The following is a 21,711-nucleotide window of genomic DNA, read 5'->3' as shown; positions in this document are numbered from 1 at the left end:
AGTCTAGTTTAGATAGAGGGCAAGGGCGGGCCCTGAGCCGAAGGTGGAACTTTCACATTCCTATGGCGGGAGCCAGTCCATCCGTATGATGACCTGAGTGGCTCGCGGGTGCTAAGTTTTGTATTTTATCCGAATTGGACTGTTTACCAGCAACCGCTGCGCGTAGAGATACGGTGGCATTCAGATGCTCTGTCGATCCAAAATTTGAGTGGGTATTCCGGGATTCTTTCCCAAGGTTCCGGCTAACCGTACCTTAGGCACTTCTGGGTTAAATTCGTGAGGTTAGCTTTACGCTGGGCTGGTGTAAGGTTACGGCTGAGCTAGTGGCTGAAATCCTGAACTCAAATGCGGAGAGGTTTTAGTGATGGCAAATCAAATGGGCTGTCATCCCGAGTCGGTTTGTGTCCTTTGCTGTGCATAGCACATTCGGCCAACGTTTGCAATAAAATAAGAAATTCAACTTAATATTTTACGTGTACATTGTTGAATATAAACCAGTCAAGAACTTTCTGTAATCGGCACTGGACACAAATGCCAACGCTGTTAGGACTATCCTGAACAAAAGCTTTGAGACTCAGTGAATCTTTCCTGGGGGGAATTTTCTATAAATAACGCTGCCACGAGCAATGCCCGTGGCTTCCGAAGCAGAACGTGCTTCACTCAGACTTGACTCTCTCCTCGGCTCTGTCAGGGCCACTGCTTTCCATCAGCCCAGCCGCCCGCAACATCGCGCTCGCTGTCCTTCCTCGGCACCGCCGATCAGCACGGTTGGCCACGTAGGGTGCAAAAGAAGTTCAACGTGCACGCGGAAATCAAAAAAATAAGTTCGGCTCCGTTCGAGAATTTACGTTTTTTCATTTAAAAATAAATTAATACAAATTCCTTTTTTAAACGACCGATTGAGTCAAAAAAACGGTAGCACAAAGCTTGGGGCGTCTTTTCTTTCGGAGAAATATCCGGCCTTCCGTAGCTGATTGGCACCATCACGGAGCTCAGTTCATAACATCCACTGGGAGGCAACTCGGTGGTGAATTTCGGTGAACCTTTAATTGAGGAGTACAGCGATTTGACGTAGGCCTCCTCGATCCACGGTCGGGGTCGTGACCTTTAAGCCGTCTAAGGTGCTGCAGTGAGGTCCGGCGAGATTCTGACTGACAAACGGTTTCTGCTCAGTCTCCATGCTCCCCCCTCCCCCTCTCTCTGCACTGCGATTAACAAATAATCTGAGCCGTCTTGTCATTTCTAAACAACTGTGAACACCATGTCGCCGTGCGTTGATGTTTTATTTCTCTTGTACACTGAGGTTCTGTTGGAATAAAGCTGTGTTGAGTGGTCACCTTTCTGCCGCTGCTCTTCTTTTAACTTATTAATGTGTTTGTTCTCCTCCATTTTCTCTCGCTCTCCATCTCCACGTAACAGTGCACATCACCCATTTGTTTCTAACCCCCTCCACTTCACGATCCACGTTTCTCTTCCTCACCGCCGCAAAGGCTCCTTCTCCCCCCCCCCCCTTCCTCCGAGCAGCGCGAGAGGCTTTCGGATTCCTCACGTCCACAACCATGCGGCCACCCTCCCGGCACATCCACAATCGCCGAGGGAGAAGTGGGGGGACGGGGGGGGGGGGGGGACGGAAGGAGGGGGTGGAACCCCGAGGGGGGTGAGGCCGTGTGGTTCATGGGAACAAGACTTAGCCCGTATCGATTCCGGTATGACATGGGTCCGGCCCGCTTGGCCGTTGTTACGATTATAATGATGACACCAACACCAACAATAACCCTTTTCCACTCACATCCGAGCCAAGCCAGCGCGTGCTCCTTCGCGGTAAGGGCGGTCTTCCTCTGGATATTTTTCCTGCCCGGAACCAAACGGTGGCACGGCGTCCTCGCAAGACGCCTGGAAATTTTTATCCCAGGGGGGGGGGGGCGAGCAGGCCGGGGGGTGTGAGGTTCATCGTGTTCGTCGTTTTGCATGCGAGGTCAGCATGGCTCTCTCGGCTTCTGCAGTGAACAGAGAGGCTGGAGGCGCTGGCTTGGAAGTACGACACCTCTGCTTTAACGGGGATGGTGACACGGACCTTCGTGTGTTTGTTCGCTCCCTGCGACCCAAACTAATCTGTTTAAACAAATTTGTATTTATTTTACCAGGTCAGGCCCACTGAGCTGTATAGCTCTTCTTCTTGGTTCTTTCGGTAAAGTCACGTAGAAGGGAAGTTATAAAATAATAAAAATTAAACATAATAAAATAATTCTCACGACGTTTCGGCCACAACGCAAGCAGCCGTCCTCAGGTCGGGAAGACAGAGTCTTCAGACTGTCTTCCCGACAGACCTGTTTCTTCACCTGAGGACGGCTGCTTGCGTTGTGGCCGAAACGTCGTGAGAATTATCTTATTATGTTTTATTTTATTATTTTATTACTTCCCTTCTACGTGACTTTACCGAAAGAACCAAGAAGATGAATCCCTGCAGTCACGAAAGCTTTAAATCGAAATTTGTATAGCTCTTTTTCAGAGGTGACCTGGCTATCGCAAACGATAGCTCTTCTCCGGGTGATCCTGTTTCCTCCCACTGCTATAAACAACTCATGAGTTGGCTGAAAACCTCTGTGAACTAAAAACCCAATGTGGCCACAGGACCCTCGCTCATGAAAGTCCGTGGACTCGGCGTGGCCTTCGCGGATGAATTGGGGATTATTTTTAGAGATAGGCACCGTCGTAAACATAATGTACACGTGAACAAAAAGGTCCCGTGGGATTATCCTGGTAGGCTGCAGCTGCAAGCGCCGTTAGAGAACGTCTAGCCAAGTGTGACACTGCACACCAGGATGTGGTGTGTCCACACCGTGCATAGCCGACGCATTGCCCAGTGCTGATGTTTACGACTGCACTGCACCAGACCCTCATTGTAGACGAAATCAACCTATAGGAGGCCCAGTCGTTAAGCTTCACGTATCAATCGACCGAAGTTTCTGCATCTTTGCTCGGAAGACAAACATAGGTGCCAGAATAATCTCAGACAAGCTCCATTCACAATGCAGAAATAAGATCAACACGAAGCCTAAACTGACCAGCTGGTGTGGTGGGATCGGTCGCCATCTCCTTTGGGCAGAACAAAGGTGTGCCAGGCGCGCGTGACGCAGGCCACACCACTGCCGAAGGTTCCGTGAGGGCCTTGGCGGATGCATACCAACAGCAATTCACCTGCTCGTGTGTCGAGTTAACTGGAACACACAACACCACCACCACCACACGCTCACGCACAAAGTTCCCCCTCTTGGGCCTATAGACTGCGGAAGCAAGCGCTGTTAACAATCAGCCATTGAGGTTGACACCGCACACACTCGCGAAAAAGCAGTTACCAACACCGCGACAAAAGCCACAGTCTTCCGTCTTAAAATATGGCCAAGAATTTTGCATGCGCGCAAGAGGTATGTAACATGGATTCGCACAAACATTGCAGTTCGTGGTGCAGCCACGGCCCAGGACGTCGGCAGTGGCGGCAGCGAGAGGGCATTGCTGGGTGGGAATGTGCAAATGAACAAGATGCAAAAAAAAACAAATTACAAATTATAATTTTTTGTTTTTTTGCATCTTGTTCATTTGTTTACCCGAAACCCACGCCAGGACTTCCTGTGAACGGGATAAACAATAAACGGTGCTTGATAACACAACATGAGTAACAGTGTCAACAAATCCTGTCACGGACACACGTAATCACGTGTTTACAGAGCCTCGGATTACATGGAGCTTGAATAAGGCGTTCGCAATTGTGGCAGAGACCCAACGGTTCATTGCTATGATGATCACACATATTACCGTGTTGTGTATAGAGAGGCTCAAATGAGCATGGGGCATTCGTGGTGCCGAGCCAATGGAGGAACTTCCACATTGTCATGCCAGAGCCATCATATCCCATAGAACAACCACCGCTGACTCACCAAGAAGTGGTACTGACTTAAAAAAATTTCACAAGAGACATGATGGGCTGAGTTAACCCTGGGAGTTGAACTCGTGAAACTTCCGATCAGGAGTCAAAAGTGCTCCGTCTCAGCCTCCTCATGGCTGGATAACCAATAATAATACCACAATCATTATTTTGTAAATCAAAGTTAAGTCTTAGTCTGCATTCTCTAACCAGCTGTGAATAATTATCGACCAAATTTAGCTTCGAGTGGGAGAAAATTCCACGTCGGTCAGCACATTTTCGCGAGCAAGCACTCGAAGGGAAGGACGCGTCAGTGACTCGGTAGCTCAGGATTTGCTCCAAACTTTACAGGGTTTGGCATTTCATGCATGAAACCTGATCATCAGTATGTCGTAGAGGTCCCCCCCCATTATTACAGCCCTTGGTATTGACATCCTTAGCCCTCGCAAACGTCTGTACGGTGTATGGATGTTTAAAAAAAAATCTTGGTTGAGCACAATGGATTGAAACACAGTACGCTGGCGATACAAACAGTAATGTTTCGGCTTGGAAACCAAATATTCGGTTCATAATAAAAATAATGTCATTCATTTTTTTACCGAGGCAGCTTCGACAGGTCTCATTAACATGGCAATCTCTGCGTGATTCACCAACCCCCCCTCCAATTGCAGTGAATTAACCACATGCTTCACCACGTCCACGCTACGTACACATGTTGTACCCAACTATATGTACGTTTATACGTACTAACGCACGTGCACATGTAACGCACGTGCGTAGACATGCAGTGCCCACGTACGTTCACGCATACATGCAAATAATACTGAAATGTGATTGGTTGAAATGTGATCACATGGTTGTGGATGATACATCATGTGTGTCACGACACACGATGCTTGTGCATCAACACCCTTCCAAAACGTGGCCGAAAAATTGAGATGTTGAAACTATTCCATCGCACGCTAACTAAGCGTCCTTGAAACATCTTCACGTGTGAACTTTCGCAAGCCTAGGCTCAACAGTGAAAACGTAGACACAATTTTTTTCGCCAATATTGGGGGCGGAAAATCTGCAAGTTTGGTTCAAGGATTTCAATATTTGCTGTCGTGTTTGTATTCAGCACTCTTGAAAAGCTGCGAATGCAAACTTTTCTAGGCCTTGGTTGATAGCAAAAAAAGTTGAAAATATTTTCCACTCTCCAATGTTTGGAGCAAGGCCAATATCGAAGACATTGGTTCTCAGATATTTTATGAGTATATACTCATACACGTGACTATATTTTGATCAATTTGAGCTCTTGCCCTTCTAGAAAAGTCATGAGAATTCACATCATTCCCTCGCTTATTCACTCGCTCACTCGGGACTGGCTGCGGTTATAAGTGTTAGACACATTTAAGAGCATTCTAAATTAGCTGCTGCTCGACAAAATTCCTGCAATACATCTTTGAGTTTACACTTTTTCATGACATTTCGAATGTCTCAGTGGTTGGTAGAGTCGGTGTAAAGCACACTTAGTAAACCGGTGACTTTATCTGGGGTTGGTGAAACATGATGATGGAGCTGTGGTTAGGAGATGTTAACTCCTTCACCTGGTATACAGGAGGTCGTGGGTTCGATCCCGACCCTGATGCCTGCTGTATATTTGGAGTTTGCATGTCTCTCTTCGCGTGAAATTTTCTCCGGGCCCTCCGCGTTTGACCTCCTCCACATTTAGAATCAACGTCACGCGTTTCAAGTCTTTGGCCGCTATGAATGTCCACGTGATGAGCCACTTCGTCGGGCTATAATTTGTGGCCAGACCGTGTCCGAAACAGAGCTGTACAGCTCAGTGGGCCTTACCTGCTAAAATAAAAAAATAGTTTAAATCGTAAGAAAAGGAAACAAAGGAAGCAGACTCCGGCAATGCGACTTACATTTGTCCCCTTGTCTCTCTGCGTTTTTTTCTGAAAGAACAAAAACAAGTCTCGAAGCTCGTCACAAACTTCACTGGATGCACACTAAAAGTGACTGCCTTCGGGTAGACGTGCAACCCCGCTTCAGTGCACACTCAGTGGACGTGCAAACGTTTTGGCGAACATTTGGCAAACGTTAGATCCAACGATTCAAACCACAATCCAGCTGTTGGCGTCATTGCAGCATGCCTACTGGGCTCCGCGTAACTGCGTAACCGTATAACTGATTAATCGCGTAAACTATTTTGCGTGTTTCATTTTCCTAACGAATAATTGTAAACACATGTTGCGGCGTGTCCGTACGTTCCCATTCTGCGTATATAAACGCAGGGCTTTGCGTGGCATTTAGCACCGTTGTAAATGCTATGGATAAGTGCACGCCATCGTTTTTACCACTGGAAAGGTACTACAGGTCACGCGCATCTCACCTTGCAGTAAAAGTGCAGTGCGTGTGGTGGCAAAAACCACGTGCGAAGGACGAACGTCATTTGAAAGCACAGTGCATCGAGCTGCGCCGTGTGGGGTTATTGTATCACGCACGGATTTTTTAAATGATGATGCGTGACGGCATGCGCCGCCGTTAGCTGCCTGTCCGCGTTGGCCTCTTTCGCCGTCAATCCACTGCTGGATGATCCACTGCCTCTCCACACCTTGCAGTCCGTGAGGGCTAACTGACCATACTGCCACACGCTGGTCAGTGAAGGTGGAGTGGGGGGGGGGGTACAGAACACCACGTGGATTTTTTTTCTGCACTGCCCTCTGCTGCCCGCTACGCCTACTGCACCTGCCCTTCGCACGTGGTGGTCACCTATGCACGCACTGGCCAGGCTTAAACCTGCTCAGCTTCTGAGGTCTGATAATGTTGGGCACATTTCGGGTGATTTAATCACTGAATTGCACGCTGCCATTTAACTGTTTTACTTTTTATTTTATTTTACCAGGTAATGCCCACTGAGCTATATAGCTCTTTTTTTAGAAGCGACCCGGCCACAAATGATAGCTCAACGAAGTGGCAAATTTTTAGCAGCCAAATACTCTAAAGGCATGGTTCTAAATGTAGAGGGAAAAACCGGGCGACTTGGAGAATAATTGACTCGACTACGGGGAGAACACGAACACTCCAAATATGCAGGCGTCAGGGTTGGGATCGAATGGATCGCCACAGTGGCGAGATGTTATCTCCCTCACCTGGTATACAGGAGGTTGTGGGTTTGATCCCGACCCTGACGCCTACTGTATATTTGGAGTGTGAATGTTCGAGTCGATTATTCTCCGGGTCCTCCGGTTTCTTCCCTCCACATTTAGAATCAACGTCACGCGCTTGGAGTATTTGGCCACTACAAGTTTCCACACGATAAGCCGCTTCTTTGGGCTATCATTTGTGGCAAGGTCTCTTCTGAAAAAGAGCTACATTGCTTAGTGTGGGCCTTACCTGGTAAAATGTAAAAAAAAAGTAAAATATAACCCACGACCTCCTGCATACCAGGTGGGGGAGTTAACATCCCGCCACCGTGGAGCCATGTAGCGGTGATCAGGTCAACGGAGTGAACTGTGTGCAAGCGGCGTGAATCGGACAACGTGCCGGGGAGGGGGGGGGGGGTCAGCGGGGGCGCTGCTCCCAGCGGACGACTCCGCTCACCCACCCAATCCATTCCTCTCCGCGACCTCGCGCCACTCTTGCGGATCGGCTGCTAACAAGCCCCTTTGCCCTGCTGCCAGCTCTAACTTCACCCTCCACAGGCATGACTAAACGCTCCGGCTGCTGCTGCGCCTCTCTGGTGCCCTCTGCTAAGTGCGCTCTCGGCCTGCAAAAGTAAGCCTCCTCTGCTCCTCTTGCTCTCTCACTCACTGCCTCCACGGCGTCTGCTGCTGCCGCCGCTGCTGCGTTCACGTGACGTTAAAATAAAACTATTCTTTGTTTACCAGGTAAGGCCCGCTGAGCTCTTTTTATCAGAAGCAACCTGGTCACAAATGATAGCTCAGGGAAGTGGCCCATCACGTAGAAATGTATAGCAGCCAAATACTCTGAACGCACGTTGATTTTCAATGTGGAGGGTTTAAAAACCGGAGGACCCGGAGAATAATCCACGTGGCTACGGGGAGAACATACAAACTCCAAATATACAGCAGGTGTCAGGATCAAACCCACGACCTCCTGGACACCAGGCAAGGGAGTTAACATCTCCTAGCCACCGCAGCGCCCAAGTCAAACGCTGCACCCCGTCTGCACCGTGGTAGAGTTGCTCGGAAGTTCGAGATTCATTTGAGATTTGCAAATGCATCACTCACACTTCTCAAACCAACGGAAGTGAGTAGAGAGTCCCATGTCCGCAGGTACTTTGGGAATGGGCAAGCACGCTCTTCGCAACCACGGGAGTGAAGGTTGCGCGAGGATTCGCAACTGGGCAGCTTCAATCACATAACCGCTCGTTATAACCGAATCAATTCCGCTGGCCGTCTCTACTGCATCTAATTATTACTGCATTCTCCAAATGTTGAGAAAAGCTTGGGTCAAACGTGATAAATGCATTGCTCTTGTATTCACTGTAACAGTTTGCACATTATTAAGCCATTCTAGCCAAGCTAAGTCCATAATTATAATGATTAATTCAGTAGACGCGAGGACAGGCCCAATATTGTATCTACCTACCTGACTGTCTTTCCTCGGTGCCCCAGCCCAGAGATAAATAAGTTATTTAGTGACACTGCATTGGCAATGGGGCAAAAACACAAATAACAAAAACACTCAACGCGTTCGTCAATGACACTGTGGCCTTACAAGGAAAAAAGATATAACAGGCGATATTTCAGCGAATGGCTCTTCGTCATAGCACATAAATACAGAGGCCGGTTGAGAGATGGAGTGGATAATAAGAGTTAGAGACTGATATCAGGGCATGATAAGAATGACACGTTGGATATATTTATTGAGTAACAGTTTGTACATTTGGCAGACGAATAGTTACCTAGAAGTAGATATTGAGTAACCAATAAGACCGTTTAACAATCAAAATTCTGATTCTAAATACACTAATTGTTATTAAAATTACAAAATTCCCTTGGCTAAAGAGCTGAACTGAAATTCATCAACAAGGCAACATGGGATGTTGGCTACCAACAACAAGGCAACTCCTATGACTAATTGGGAATGGGACGCAAGCGTAGGATTGATCACCCTGTCGCTGGCCGCCTTTGGGGAGGGTGTATAGTATGAAAGGCCGAAACACCCTAGGAACCAAAGGGTCACTACTGACGATGCGCTCCCCAAATTTCACCAGGCTCACTGTTCATGAACTCTTGGAAGTGCTTGCACAAAGGATAGTAACATCTCATCCTGTGTTCTTTGGAATCTAGGCAAGGAATTGTGGCCTACCCACGCTATATAACAAAACTATGCGGCACTATAGGAACACTTTATCAATAAAATAATACATTGCTGTATATAAAATTAAGTACCTTAATAACATTTGATGATGCTGCGTTGGCAGTAGTGCACCAGCATAAACAGCAAAAACTGAACTCTTTCGTCAATAACACTGCTTTAAAGAGTACAAATATAGAATAGGCAACATTTTGGGCAATGCTACTACTTCAAAGCATATAAATACGACATGTATATATACTCCATTTACGTGCTGCTATATTTAACATTTTAAGGCCACGGTGTTATTGACGAACATGTTGAGTTTTTACGTATTTAAATAAGTAGACCTTAATTCGACTGTAACGAATACATAATCTTGCACGATTTCCCACGTAAACGGAATTAGCAGCCATTTTTTTTTCTGCCGACGTGTTGCCAATGACGACCTCATTTCAGCCAATCGCATTTCAAAACGACTTCGAATCGAATTGCATGGCGGTAGTTGCAATCGCAAGCCAACCAACCCTGCATCCTTTCATCAGCGCAGTTCAAGGCTAAAAACGGATGAAAATTCACGTGATCATTGTTGCAGGCAAAATCATTGCGGAAAAGTTGCCACCTGTTCAACTCGGGCCCTGCTCTGTCACCTCTTTAACGACAGGCATCAGATGCTTTCTTAAACTGGCTCAGCCCGAATGACAACGTAACACGTGCCATGATAAAAAGAGGCATAATTCCTATCTCCTTTGAACACCTTCAGTCTTGTTTACTTGAGTTTGTAATTGTAGATGTTGTGGGTTTACTCTCCAACACACCGGCGTGCTGTACTAGTAACGAATTGGCACGTTCTGTTTACGTGACCAACCTTAAGAATTGGCTGTGTCGGGTGGTGGTGGGTTTAAAGACACACTTATGCAAACTAACTCAAAAACTTCTATTATGGCATTTTTTATGGTGGCTATAATTAAGCAATAGTTTTTGGTTGCGTAATGCCGCGAGTCTTAAATAATTGCACGTTATTTTATCGTGGTGGCAACATCACACATTCAATTCTCAAATGTCACAACAACAAAAACGATTGGGAAATCCTGAGTTCAGTAACATATCCAAGCTGAGGTATTTTCTTATTACTATCTGTCAAGGTGTATTGTATACTGTAATTTTGATTAAGAAATTTCAGATTTTAATTAGTTTTGAAAAAGTATAGCAAACCACGTAAGTCTAATATTTGCTTAAAATGTTAAACATCGCAGACCTTGATATATTATTTTCTAAACAAGAGGAATCACATGTGCCAAACGTTTAAAATCATCTGGGCAAGACAGTTTCTCCCCAAAGTAGAAGCTTCACAAAGACAAACATCCGAGCAAGATCCTCCTGAAACGAGTCTTGAGACTCGGAGATAATTATCTGCACAAGGATATCAAACAATGATAACAACTTAAAGTAACAAACAAAATCAATCACATTCATAATACATTTTTGGGTCAGATCACGGACATAAAATGCACGTCGTAAACCCTCTCCATGTTAAATTTCGAATTAACCACAACTTGCATTCTCACGACAAGAAGGGGCTGCGACGGTTTGAATACAGCGGCCACCCTGGTTAATACTGTGCGTGTATTAAACAACCAAACAATACAGTCTTCCCCACAGTGAACATTAAAGATCCTGCGATAATTTGAAAACAGACGGCCACGTGTGCTGGCCTCCAAAATGTAAATATCCAATCTTAATCGGGAAAATTTCTTAACAACATCAAGCCCACTGGCAGACTATTCTGTACTCTTCTGTTTAAAATCAAACCTTTGTAATATCCTTGCGCTTGAAGAATGATGAGAATGTCAAATGTACTTTTTTTATTATTTATTGTGGGAGCTTTCACATCATGCCTTGCGGTTCAACCACATTGTATCCCTTGGCATACATAATTTAAACTTTCACAAAATTATCGTAAATTGGCTCAGGTATTGAGTAGCAGCCTTAAGCTACTTTGGCATGACCGTTTAACGGGCCCATTTGTGTCAACAGGATGAGATGGGGTGGACAGACAGGAGGTTATAATTTCGATCTCGGTTGCTCCACATCTAGGCTGGAGTCATGTGCTGGTGCAAGCCAATGGGATGTCTCCGTGGTCTGGCAGCCAATCGGATGGCCAGGAAGCCCTGGAGGATTCGATCCACGCGGAGAGCATCGAGGTAAGTTGAATAATTACGCGCGCGCACTGCCATTGACTTGTGTTTGAGAAAATTTAAATATTCTGCAGAATGGCATGATTTATTTATCTGCGTGTTTAATGCACGTATGTATGTAGGTCGACAATTCGCACCGTACATAGCCAACCGTGTTAATAAACATTTTTATGAAACTTTTAGAATTTGAATTACTTTATTTGAAACACACGGTTGAAATGGTGTACGTTCTTGAGATTTGCGAAAATAGTGGCCGTTCAGCAGCGAGGTTTTGGGGGAAAGTATTTAAATTAAAATGTCAAAATCCCAGGAATAGAAAGTGAAAATATCCCACCACTCAAACAAAGCACTGGGCAGTCCAAATCTCAGCGGCCCTGGGAATCCACTTTACCGTGAAATGAGCCAGACTTTATAAAGGATAAACACGGCTTCCTTCCCACAAAAGAGTATTTATATTACCAATCCTAGCGGATACATGGGCTGTCAAGCCCGAGCTAGGGTTTGCAGCTTAAACACATAGCATGAACTAGTGTGTCGATTTGTGAATGTGTAAAGCATAGAGCGTTCTAATTCTGTGTTTATTTTTTCATGCCGTTAACCATACTGAATATTGGTCGCGAAATCCTACGTGTTAAACGAATCATATTGAAGCGGAGCCATTTGCGCAAGCTGCCAGTCAAGCCACAATCAAAGTGTCCTTCTTTATCGAGCAGTGGGGTGGCACGAATTTAAATTGGTGGCTCTGAGTCAGTGGTGGAAATTCCACATTATCATGATGGGAACCAGGTTGTCCATAGGGCATAGGACAACCACATTTCTCATTCTTCTAGGCCATTGAGCTGTTGACATTGACCGTTTGTGTCACACCGGTACCTCCTTGCAGTGGTCTCTCCACTTCTCTGAGGTGGCTTCCAAGTAAAACATGGGCCAACGTGGACTTAATGGTCTGAGCCACATGCCAAAATTAGTCCAACGTTGCATGCTTACTGGGGTTCGTCCCATCAACCACTGTTGACATCCCACAAGGCGGTGCTTGTTATAAAGCCTCCAGGAGCATCAGGGGCAGTGCTCCATGATGATATTGTGGGTTTTTGAGTGGTTTACCCAACCGATGTTTACACTTACGTGAGTAAAGTATAATTTCAGGCGATAAAATGCAACGTGACCTGCAAGTCATGTTCATAAACGCTGCGAAATGTTTAATGATGCCTTATGTGGAATGCATTAACTCAGGCCTTACATTTTGAGTGCAATGTTAAGTTGAACTCCTGTATATATACTTAGTCTTGAAGTGAAATCAGGAAATAGTGAACACGATGGGAGACCAAGAACCCCAAGCAAGTTTCTAAGAAGAGAATAAAACATATATTAATTTCTAAACAAAGGAGAATCATGAATTCTAGATTAGCAATATAAATTAGCAGAAACATGGATACATGAATGAGTACATCTCATTGCTGTATTCATGTCTCCACGTTAATAAAATGTGGCCTTCTGGGAGTGCATAAGATCAACAGCAGTGTTTCAAGACAAGCAAACTGGACCGGTTTCCACATGCAGTGTCTCATCAGCAGTCAGACTTGAATCAATGCTGGTGAACTGCCAATGTTACAGGCAAGATTTTGGGGTCTCAGTTCGACGCGAAGTTACAGAACACATTCCTTTAAATCATCTAAAGCGAAATTATGTAAACTATAACTCAACAGAAATGCGTTCTCCACAACGGCACTGTCGATTATTTTGCATTACATTATTGCTCAGCGACACACAGTGCGTACTGAACGCCCCCTTACGGGCCCGACGATCATGTGACCGCTCATTCACGGCGCGTTCTTGATGTGTTTTCCGTCACGCGAACTCGAGCAGTGCGGCAAATTGCAGCGCACATTAACACATTCCTTCTGCGGAGGGAGCTGGTAGGAACGTTGGGTTGCTCGGTCAATGGCCAGGGTCAACGGCGGCGTGGTGTATTCCGCAAATATGCCCGACTGTGAGGGCGGGCACAAGCCGGCGTGAGTAGGTTAAACATTGAGTTTTATAAGGGCACCACGGGGTGACCAGCCCCTCCCCACCCAGCCCCATCCCTCCCACCCCCCACCCAGCTCCACCCTACCCTCCCAGCCCCTCCCCACCCTCCCCACCCAGCCCTTCCCCACCCTCCCCTCTCCACGCAGCCCCACCCCTCCCATTTTGGATGCACGACGGACGGACGTACACAATAATCCCCTGTGGGCTGGTGTAACCAGGAGATTCCTACCAGTATAACACGTCAAAGGTAAACGTCTTGGATATCAATTCATCTGTTATCATGCGTAACATTCCCAGTAGGCTGCATATCTGGAGTTCTGATCGTAGGCTGAGTCTACTCCTGCCCGGATGTGAACTCATAACCGTCTGATTGTGAGTCAAGGGCTCTGACCACAGCACCCACCGGCCGGACGACGATAAAGTAATCTGGTAAGATTATTCTTGCTTTCAGTAGGAATTCTGCGATGGGTGTAACGGTGAGCACACTGGACTTGCAACCCAGAGGTCGCCAGTTCAACCTCCTGGCGCGCCAGTTGAAGCAATCGGCGAGTTTGTTTTAAATCCCCCCCCCCCCCCGACATTTGTTGACCCCGAATTATAAATGTTGATCGCCATGTTGCGTGCGGTGGGGTGAGGTGTGAGTTCTACCACCGCTTTCGACGTGTCTGGCCGTGGTGGAAGAATTAGGGAGATAAATATTCTCTTGGAGGGGCTCTCTATAGCTCCCTCTAGTGGAGGCCCTTCTGGCCAGCGGTGTCGTGACCGAGAAATTGCAGGGCTGCACCTTAACCTTTTTAACGGACCGTGCCGTAGCTTCAAAAAAGAAAACATATCGTGTTTGGCACACATTCGCCCAGATTCACATCTCGGCAAATTGGCGCCGTGGTGGCAAGATGTTAACTACCTCGCCTGATATAGAGGAGGTTGTGGGTTCGATCCAAACCCTGTATATTTGGAGTTTGCGTGTCTCTCTTCCTGTGTTCGCGTGGATTTTTCTCCGGGTCCTCCAGTTTTTCCCTCCACATTTAGCAACGTGCGTTTAGAGTATTTGGCTATTAATGTCCACACAATAAGCCACCTCGTTGGGCTGTCATTTGTGGACAGGTCGCTTCTGAAAAATAGTTATATAGCTTAGTGGACCTTGTCTAGTATTATATATGAAAAAAATAGTTTGTAGTTTTAATTGTCTGTGTGTGACATATCACCTGGGCAATTTGCCCCACTGTACGTGACTAGTCCCCAACCGCAGAAATGTGGAATTTGCACCAGCGACTAATCCGAGCGTCCAGTGGACATCGATACCGCACAATGCTGGCTGGAGCATGGGTGGGCATTTATTCTCTTTTCAACAGCGATGACTCTTACACACGCGTCCTCTCTTACCGTGTGGAACCGTAGGAGCGAGCACTGTTAGCGAGCACCTATAAAGGGCAAGGAAGGGCGCGGATAGGAAGGGAGATGGAGCCACCGTCATACCTCCCCAGTATTTACGTTCACACACTGCCCCTGTTTCTCATTTTAAGGCCGAGTTGACCTTGGGGAGACCCAGAGCAGGTTCAGATACAACCTGCCACCGATGTCGCCTTGCCAGATATTGAACCCAGATCATCGAGTCCGTAGCGCAATGCAGGAGCAGCTCTTGCCACCGGAGACGACTATTAACACACGCACAGCACGGATCTATTTATTGACGATACGGGGTATTCACTCAACATGTAACGCCTCACTCTTTCACGTTCACATCTCGTATTCTTAGGTTTTTTCGGTAAAGTCACGTAGGTAAAACATTACAATTAGTAAAAGTAAAATAAAATAAAAATCACGACGTTTCGGAGGCAACACAAGTCTCCGTCATCAGGTGGGACCGTCACAGCCAGATTTGCTGCATAAAGTGAGGCTGTGACGGCCCCACCTGATGACGGAGACTTGTGTTGCCTCCGAAACGTCGTGATTTTTATTTTATTTTACTTTTATTAATTTTAATGTTTTACCTACGTGACTTTACCGAAAAAACCTAAGAATATGAATCCTTGCAGTCACGAAAGCTTCAAATCTAGAAGTTCACATCTCGGTTTCGTCATCACGGTTTTGCTCACTAATGACCCGAATCAGGTTGCAGTCAAGGTTTTTGTAGGCGGCCGAATGTTTTGCGGCTCACTAAGCAACATCTTGACGGTGCTGGGAGGCGAGCGCGAGATTGGGCACGAACGCGGCGTTCTGGACTCCGCACTGTGGACCCGGTGACCTCCAATTTGATTTTGATTGCGAGCCACGTCTCACATCAGTGGCGAGTGATGTGTGAGATCCGGTGCTGTGACCGCCCCCACCCACCCACCCCATTTGCCACACCCGCATTGACCAGTATGGTGAAGTATGGTTAACCCCCCCCCTGTAATTCGCCTTGAGCTACCAGTAAATTAACAAAGGAATAAACATTAATATGTAATTAAGAATGTATAATGCAGAGATGTAATAGATGCAAATGCAACTTACCCTGTCATTATTTTATTTCCGTCATCATTGCCGTTCCATCTTAAAAACAAATCGGCAAATGCTACTAATTTAAGGCTGAGAGAATCTAGAGAATGCCTATGACTGGTTCAGATAGCTCCCGCCACTAACGATAACCATGGCTGGCAATCAACACTTAGCTCGCCGGGTTCCAAGTGCGCTGCACACAAACCAGTGCGCCCCCACTCACCACGTAGACAAAGACAAAGATCCCCCATATAGCTTTACCATACTCTTGGGGCAAGTGCTGTTAGCGAGCACCAAATGAAGGCCGGCATGGCACACGAGGGAGCGGGCGGCCAGCACCACACCCGACCTGCTTTGTCTCCCCAGTGGCGATGTTTACACACCGCACCAGGTGCTCATTTGAGCCTAAGTGGACTTAGGGGAGACCCAGTCCCGGTTCAGATAATTATCGTCACTGCTGTTAACCATGAACGGAAATCCAACCCGGGTCGCCGGGTTCGTAGCGCGGCGTGATAACTGCCGCACTGCCGCTCCCCAAGCACACAAACACACGGACAGACGCACGCACTTGTAAAAAAAGAAAAGAGACGAGTGAAAACGGCTTGCTGTGAGCATCGCTGAACGGATTCAATGCAGCTGCCGCGACCGCCTGCTTAGGAACACCTCTCATCACACCGACGTCAACATCTACCCGCGCGTGCATCGACCCTGGCCCCGATCGCCCGGCACGACGCCACGCGTTTGGCTGATGGAAGCGCCGGTAACGTCGAAAGGACGCCACCCCCAGCCACCCACCCCCGTACGAAGTGAGTTGAAGAGGGACGTGCCGCATCGATCACCGCCGAGGGCGAGAGAAATCCGCGCCGTCAGCTGTTTTGCGGCCCTGGAGAATGGGGGTGTATAGTGCGCGTACGTAGAACTTCTTTCGCACCGTACGTAGCCAACCGTGCTAATCGGAGGTGCGGGGGAAGGACGGCAAACTAAACACACAAAGCAGTTCTCAAGAAATGAGTTTGTCAATCGGGATGATGATTTAAAAGTGCATAGCTCCAGTGGCTTCCTAATATCGGAAGGAAGAGCGTCCCAGACGGCTGCTGAAGCGCATCTGAAATACGAGCGATGCGGCGACCGCCGTCTTTGTTCGATGGCCAGCAGCCAAAAGCCGCCGCCGCCGCTGCGAGTGCGTTGTGCGTGTTTCTCGAACTTCTTTCGCGCCGTACGTAGCCAACCGTGCTAACCGGGAGTGCATTGAGCACGTGGAATGCGTCGCTCTGGGGACGAGGCTCTCTGTGAACCTGCGAGAGCCACCCTTGGTGGGCCCCGTGGCCTCGTTTGTGTGAGATGACCAACGGAGTTGTTCAGCAGTGACCGTCACGGCCCTCTACGATGTGCATTCGGGCTGCACCGTGTGTTGGTCGATGTCGGTTTCGCTCCTCGTGACGGCCGCTTCTTCGGGGGAGCTGAAGGGTTCAGTTCGTGACGACAGATTGTTTAGTCAGCCCCGTACAGAAGCTCCCAACGCATCGAGCGAAACGTCGGACATCGCAACCGCGAAAATCGACGCAGTTTTGTGACCATCAGTGTCATTGGCATCGTCATCCTTGCCATTGATTTATTTGTATGTTTTGATGCATATCTTGGGCCCAACTCTGCAGCATTCTTCATTGAGTTCTTCAATTGTTTCCTGCAGTTAATTTCTATCGGCGATATAAGAACTCTGTCCTGAGCAGATGCGAAATGGTGAATACAACTCTCCACTAACGCCTACGCATTTGTCCAATTGGTTTATCACGCAAGCACAGGTTCACTTAACAAATGCAGACTAAAATGCAGTGCCAGACAAGAGGGAATCAACTGGTAAACCCATCGGAGGATGTAAACTTAGCGCAGTTATTGAAGACAGACCTGCATGAAAATGATGAGATTAAGAGGCAGGTTGGGGCGCTATTGTAAAACGAACTCCACAATGAAAAGTTTCACAGCAATGTGTCCGAAGAATAATAACAAGTGACACATAATTGTATTGTCACCTGTGTGTGTTGAACTTCTTTCACACCATACGTAGCCAACTGTGCCAATATCACCTGCTATGACACATGGCTCAGAAACATACGAGTGTGTGTAACAAAGGCAGAAGAAAGTGCACAAAGCAGAGGTGCAACGCTTTACAGCGAATTACACTGAGAGACGGAGAGAGGAAGACGTGGACCACAGCGCAAACTCACGTTGGAGACATCGAATCGACGATGAATCCGAGCGAGTGGGCTTGGGCAGGAGGCGACAGCACCAGAGAGGTGACGGCCGGTGGTTTGAGACCAAAGTTGGAGCGGCAGCCAAAGGTGGGAACGAGTTCCACCAAGAGGAGGTCCGAGTGGGAGATGGAGCAATGGGATCAGTGAGTGGGCAGGAGCGAGGTGAGGTTTTGTCCTGCGTCACTGTGACCGCGAGGAACGGCAATGGATTTGGAGCAGTGGATAGGGCATGGCTTGTGATGACGATATTGATGAAATATTGTGAATGATGTCACGAAAATATAAATTAATCTGGATAAACTTCCAAAGCAGAATGATTGTGATCACCACTACCACGATCATTGTCAGCCATGGTCAATCCACTGCTGGATGAAGTCCTCCGAATAGCCATCTCCACCATCTCTCACGATCGTGTGCTATAATAATTCACCTATACTTGTGATAAAAAACCGATTTAAAGAGAGTAATTTGTGGGCTTTTTGGAGTAAAATAAAATACGGCATCATCATAAATACTCCATTAATATGCTGGCTTTTACCCAGCTTGAATTGGCGTGCTTGTTTATTGCGGTGCATAAATGATTTGACACGGTGCATGTAATGGATTACGTCTCAACTACGGGCTAGGTCATTCTCTGCAAAGTCCGTCCCTGGCCGTGCTTGTGGTGTCAATATTACGGTAATTGATGTGCGCACTCTCAAGCAATAAATCACTGCAATTATGCATGACTTAATGTTATGGCAGAATAATTATTTCATTTTATATAGCCTCATTCAACTAATCTACTTAAAAAAAAATGTTATATACCAGTTGAGGCCCACTGAGCTATGAAGTTCTTTTTAAAAAGTGAACTGGCGACAAATGACAGCTCAACAAAGTGGAAGTTTAACGCAACCAAATACTCTAAACGCGCGATGTTGATTTTAAATTAGGAGTGAAAAACCGGAGGACCCAGAGAAAATCCACGCGACCACGGGGAGAACATGCAAACTTGAAATATACAGGCGTTAGGGTCAGGATCCAACCCACGACCTCCTGCACACCAGGCGAGCTAGGTAACATCTCGGCACCGTGGCGCCCATGCTAATAGCATCCCATAACGCTGTCGATTAATTGTATAGAGGACCAAATCCCATATACAGCCACTACCCAGCCAATGAAAATCCTACTATTACCAAGCAAAATAAAATGTATTAACAAATTAAGAAATGGCACCTAAACAAAAGCACAAACAAAGTTGATCACATCTTCTTGGTTCTTTCGGTAAAGTCACGTAGAAGGAAAATAATAAAATAATAAAAATTAAACATTAATAAATAATTCTCACGACGTCTCGGCCACAACGCAGGACGGCTGCTTGCGTTGTGGCCGAAACGTCGTGAGAATAATTTTATTATGTTTTATTTTTATTATTTTATTACTTCCCTTCTACGTGACTTTACCAAAAGAACCAAGAAGATGAATCCCTGCAGTCACGAAAGCTTTAAATCGAAATTCAGTCGCGTAGAATCGAAGATGCGATTCGCGGATAGCCAAAATCGCGGACGTCGGGTTCGTGAATAACGAGGGAATAGTGTAAGTGGAGGAGGTTGCGGGGTGGAGGAGGACAACAACTTTCCCAGAGGGGGCATTGAAGTGCCACCCAGAGGTCAACAACCTCGGAAAGGCCGGTGATGAGACTGCGACAGTCAACCCTGGCAGGTTGCATGCCGACTCTGCAGAAGCTGTGGGTTCGAGCAGAAGGAAGGAAACGGATTGGCAAGGATGTGTGCGAACATCCCAACGCAGGTAAAAAATGAAAGTAAAATTAATAAAAACAAAACAATAAAATCACGACGTTTTGGAGGCAACACAAGTCTCCGTCATCAGGTGGGACTGTCACAGCCAGATGCAGCAAATCTGGCTGTGACGGTCCCACCTGATGACAGAGACTTGTGTTGCCTCCGAAACGTCGTGATTTTATTGTTTTATTTTTATAAATTTTAATGTAATTTTTTTTTTCACAGCCAGATGCAGCAAATCTGGCTGTGACGGTCCCACCTGATGACAGAGACTTGTGTTGCCTCCGAAACGTCGTGATTTTATTGTTTTATTTTTATTAATTTTAATTTAATTTTTTACCTACGTGACTTTACCGAAAAAAACTAAGAGTATGAATCCTTGCAGTCACGAAAGCTTCAAATCTAGAATCCCTACGCAGGACCCTCTTTAAAAAAAAATAACCAGTCCCTGGACTCACTGCGGCTATCCCGGGTAAATGTGCAGCTGTTTATTGTTGTTGTCAACAGAATTGGCCCCGGTGACCTCTTATCACAGCGGCCTTGACCTACGTGTGCACAAATTTAAATGTTTAAAGCTGGCACGTACACCCCCCCCCCCCCCCACATCATTGCTTTTCCGTGATTAGAGCTTCAATACATTTTCCAGTTTTTACAGCGCATACAGTATGAATCCTCGCATCGATCGAGAGGGAAAACACTGAATACATTTACAGAAGCGCCGTGGCGCCGAGTTGAAAATTACGAGATCGCTCCTCATGGAGAGTGAGAGAGAGACACACGAGGGTGCGATTGTGGGATCGCGTGAGCCAACATTTCCCCAGGGAATTTTTTGAGTTTTGCCGACGCGGAAAAAAAAGCCCCCGCGTAGATCCAGCCCGAAAAAACTGTAAAAATAAATGAATCACCCTCGCTCTTTTTTGCTTGCACGAATTATGAGATCCCAAACCAGCCTAAACGTATGGGCCTCTTGCTGCGTACATTCTTGTCAACCCCTTATCAGAGCCTACCTATTACAGACCAATTCAGACCTTATTGGTCACCTCGTGCCCTTATAAATTGCAACGTTCATCCTACAAAGTCCCATCACAAGGGAGAAACACAAATAGACAAAAACAAATTACCCGTATTGAAACGGCTGTACGTCGTATGGACCTGAAAACTCTATTTCCCTCTACAAGAATACCAGGTTAAACCGTCTGGGTTGACGGCTATGCACGTACAACAGTCCGCGGCTTAATGCGTAGAGCCAGACAACAGTCTGATGTGACTAATGCGCCCAAAGCATGACCAATATCTCTGGCGCACAGACACATACAGAGGAGGGAATGGGAGGGAAGCGATTAAGGAGATCTGATGGCACGGGATTGATTGGGGAATGACTCTTCTGAGGAGAGACTTTGAAGCAGAGAGAGGCAGTTGCCTGGGAACGAGGGCCTAGTGGCCGGCTAAGTCTGTCCCCGGCGTTGGGAGCTCCCCAAGAGGTTGTTTTACTGGCGGACCGCCCGCCCCCTCGTCATGGGAATGTGGAATGTCCAGTCACTGCCTTAAAAGGGAGCCGGCAGTGGAGATGGGAGTCCTCAGGTTTCACTCGCAAACGCAATGACATCCGATTCCCTCTTGCTTCGTCGTGTGGATCTCTCAGACATTGAGTGTCCCCTTATCTCGAGTGGCTAACAGGACCCTGGGAGACGCCAATGATCTCCCTCCCACTGTGACGATTGGGTGGTCGTAAGGTGATT

General features: G+C 46.9%; 1 protein-coding gene across 1 annotated transcript in view; it reads left to right on the top strand.

Annotated features, from left to right (window-relative positions):
- The first annotated feature begins 11,189 nt into the window (after positions 1-11,189).
- Positions 11,190-21,711, top strand: part of LOC133350303 (uncharacterized) — a 72,535-nt gene continuing 62,013 nt past the window's right edge. Inside the window, exon 1 of the mRNA XM_061564512.1 lies at positions 11,190-11,439. Within this exon, the coding sequence (XP_061420496.1) occupies positions 11,365-11,439 (75 nt within the window). The 5' untranslated portion in view covers positions 11,190-11,364. The remainder of the gene's footprint in view (positions 11,440-21,711) is intronic.

The sequence above is a fragment of the Lethenteron reissneri genome, chromosome 4 (genome assembly GCF_015708825.2).
Source record: "Lethenteron reissneri isolate LAM-NWPU_2019-01 chromosome 4, ASM1570882v1, whole genome shotgun sequence".
Lineage (NCBI taxonomy): Eukaryota > Metazoa > Chordata > Hyperoartia > Petromyzontiformes > Petromyzontidae > Lethenteron > Lethenteron reissneri.
Note: the sequence above shows the minus strand (reverse complement) of the source record. Positions and strands in the feature narration are given on the sequence as shown.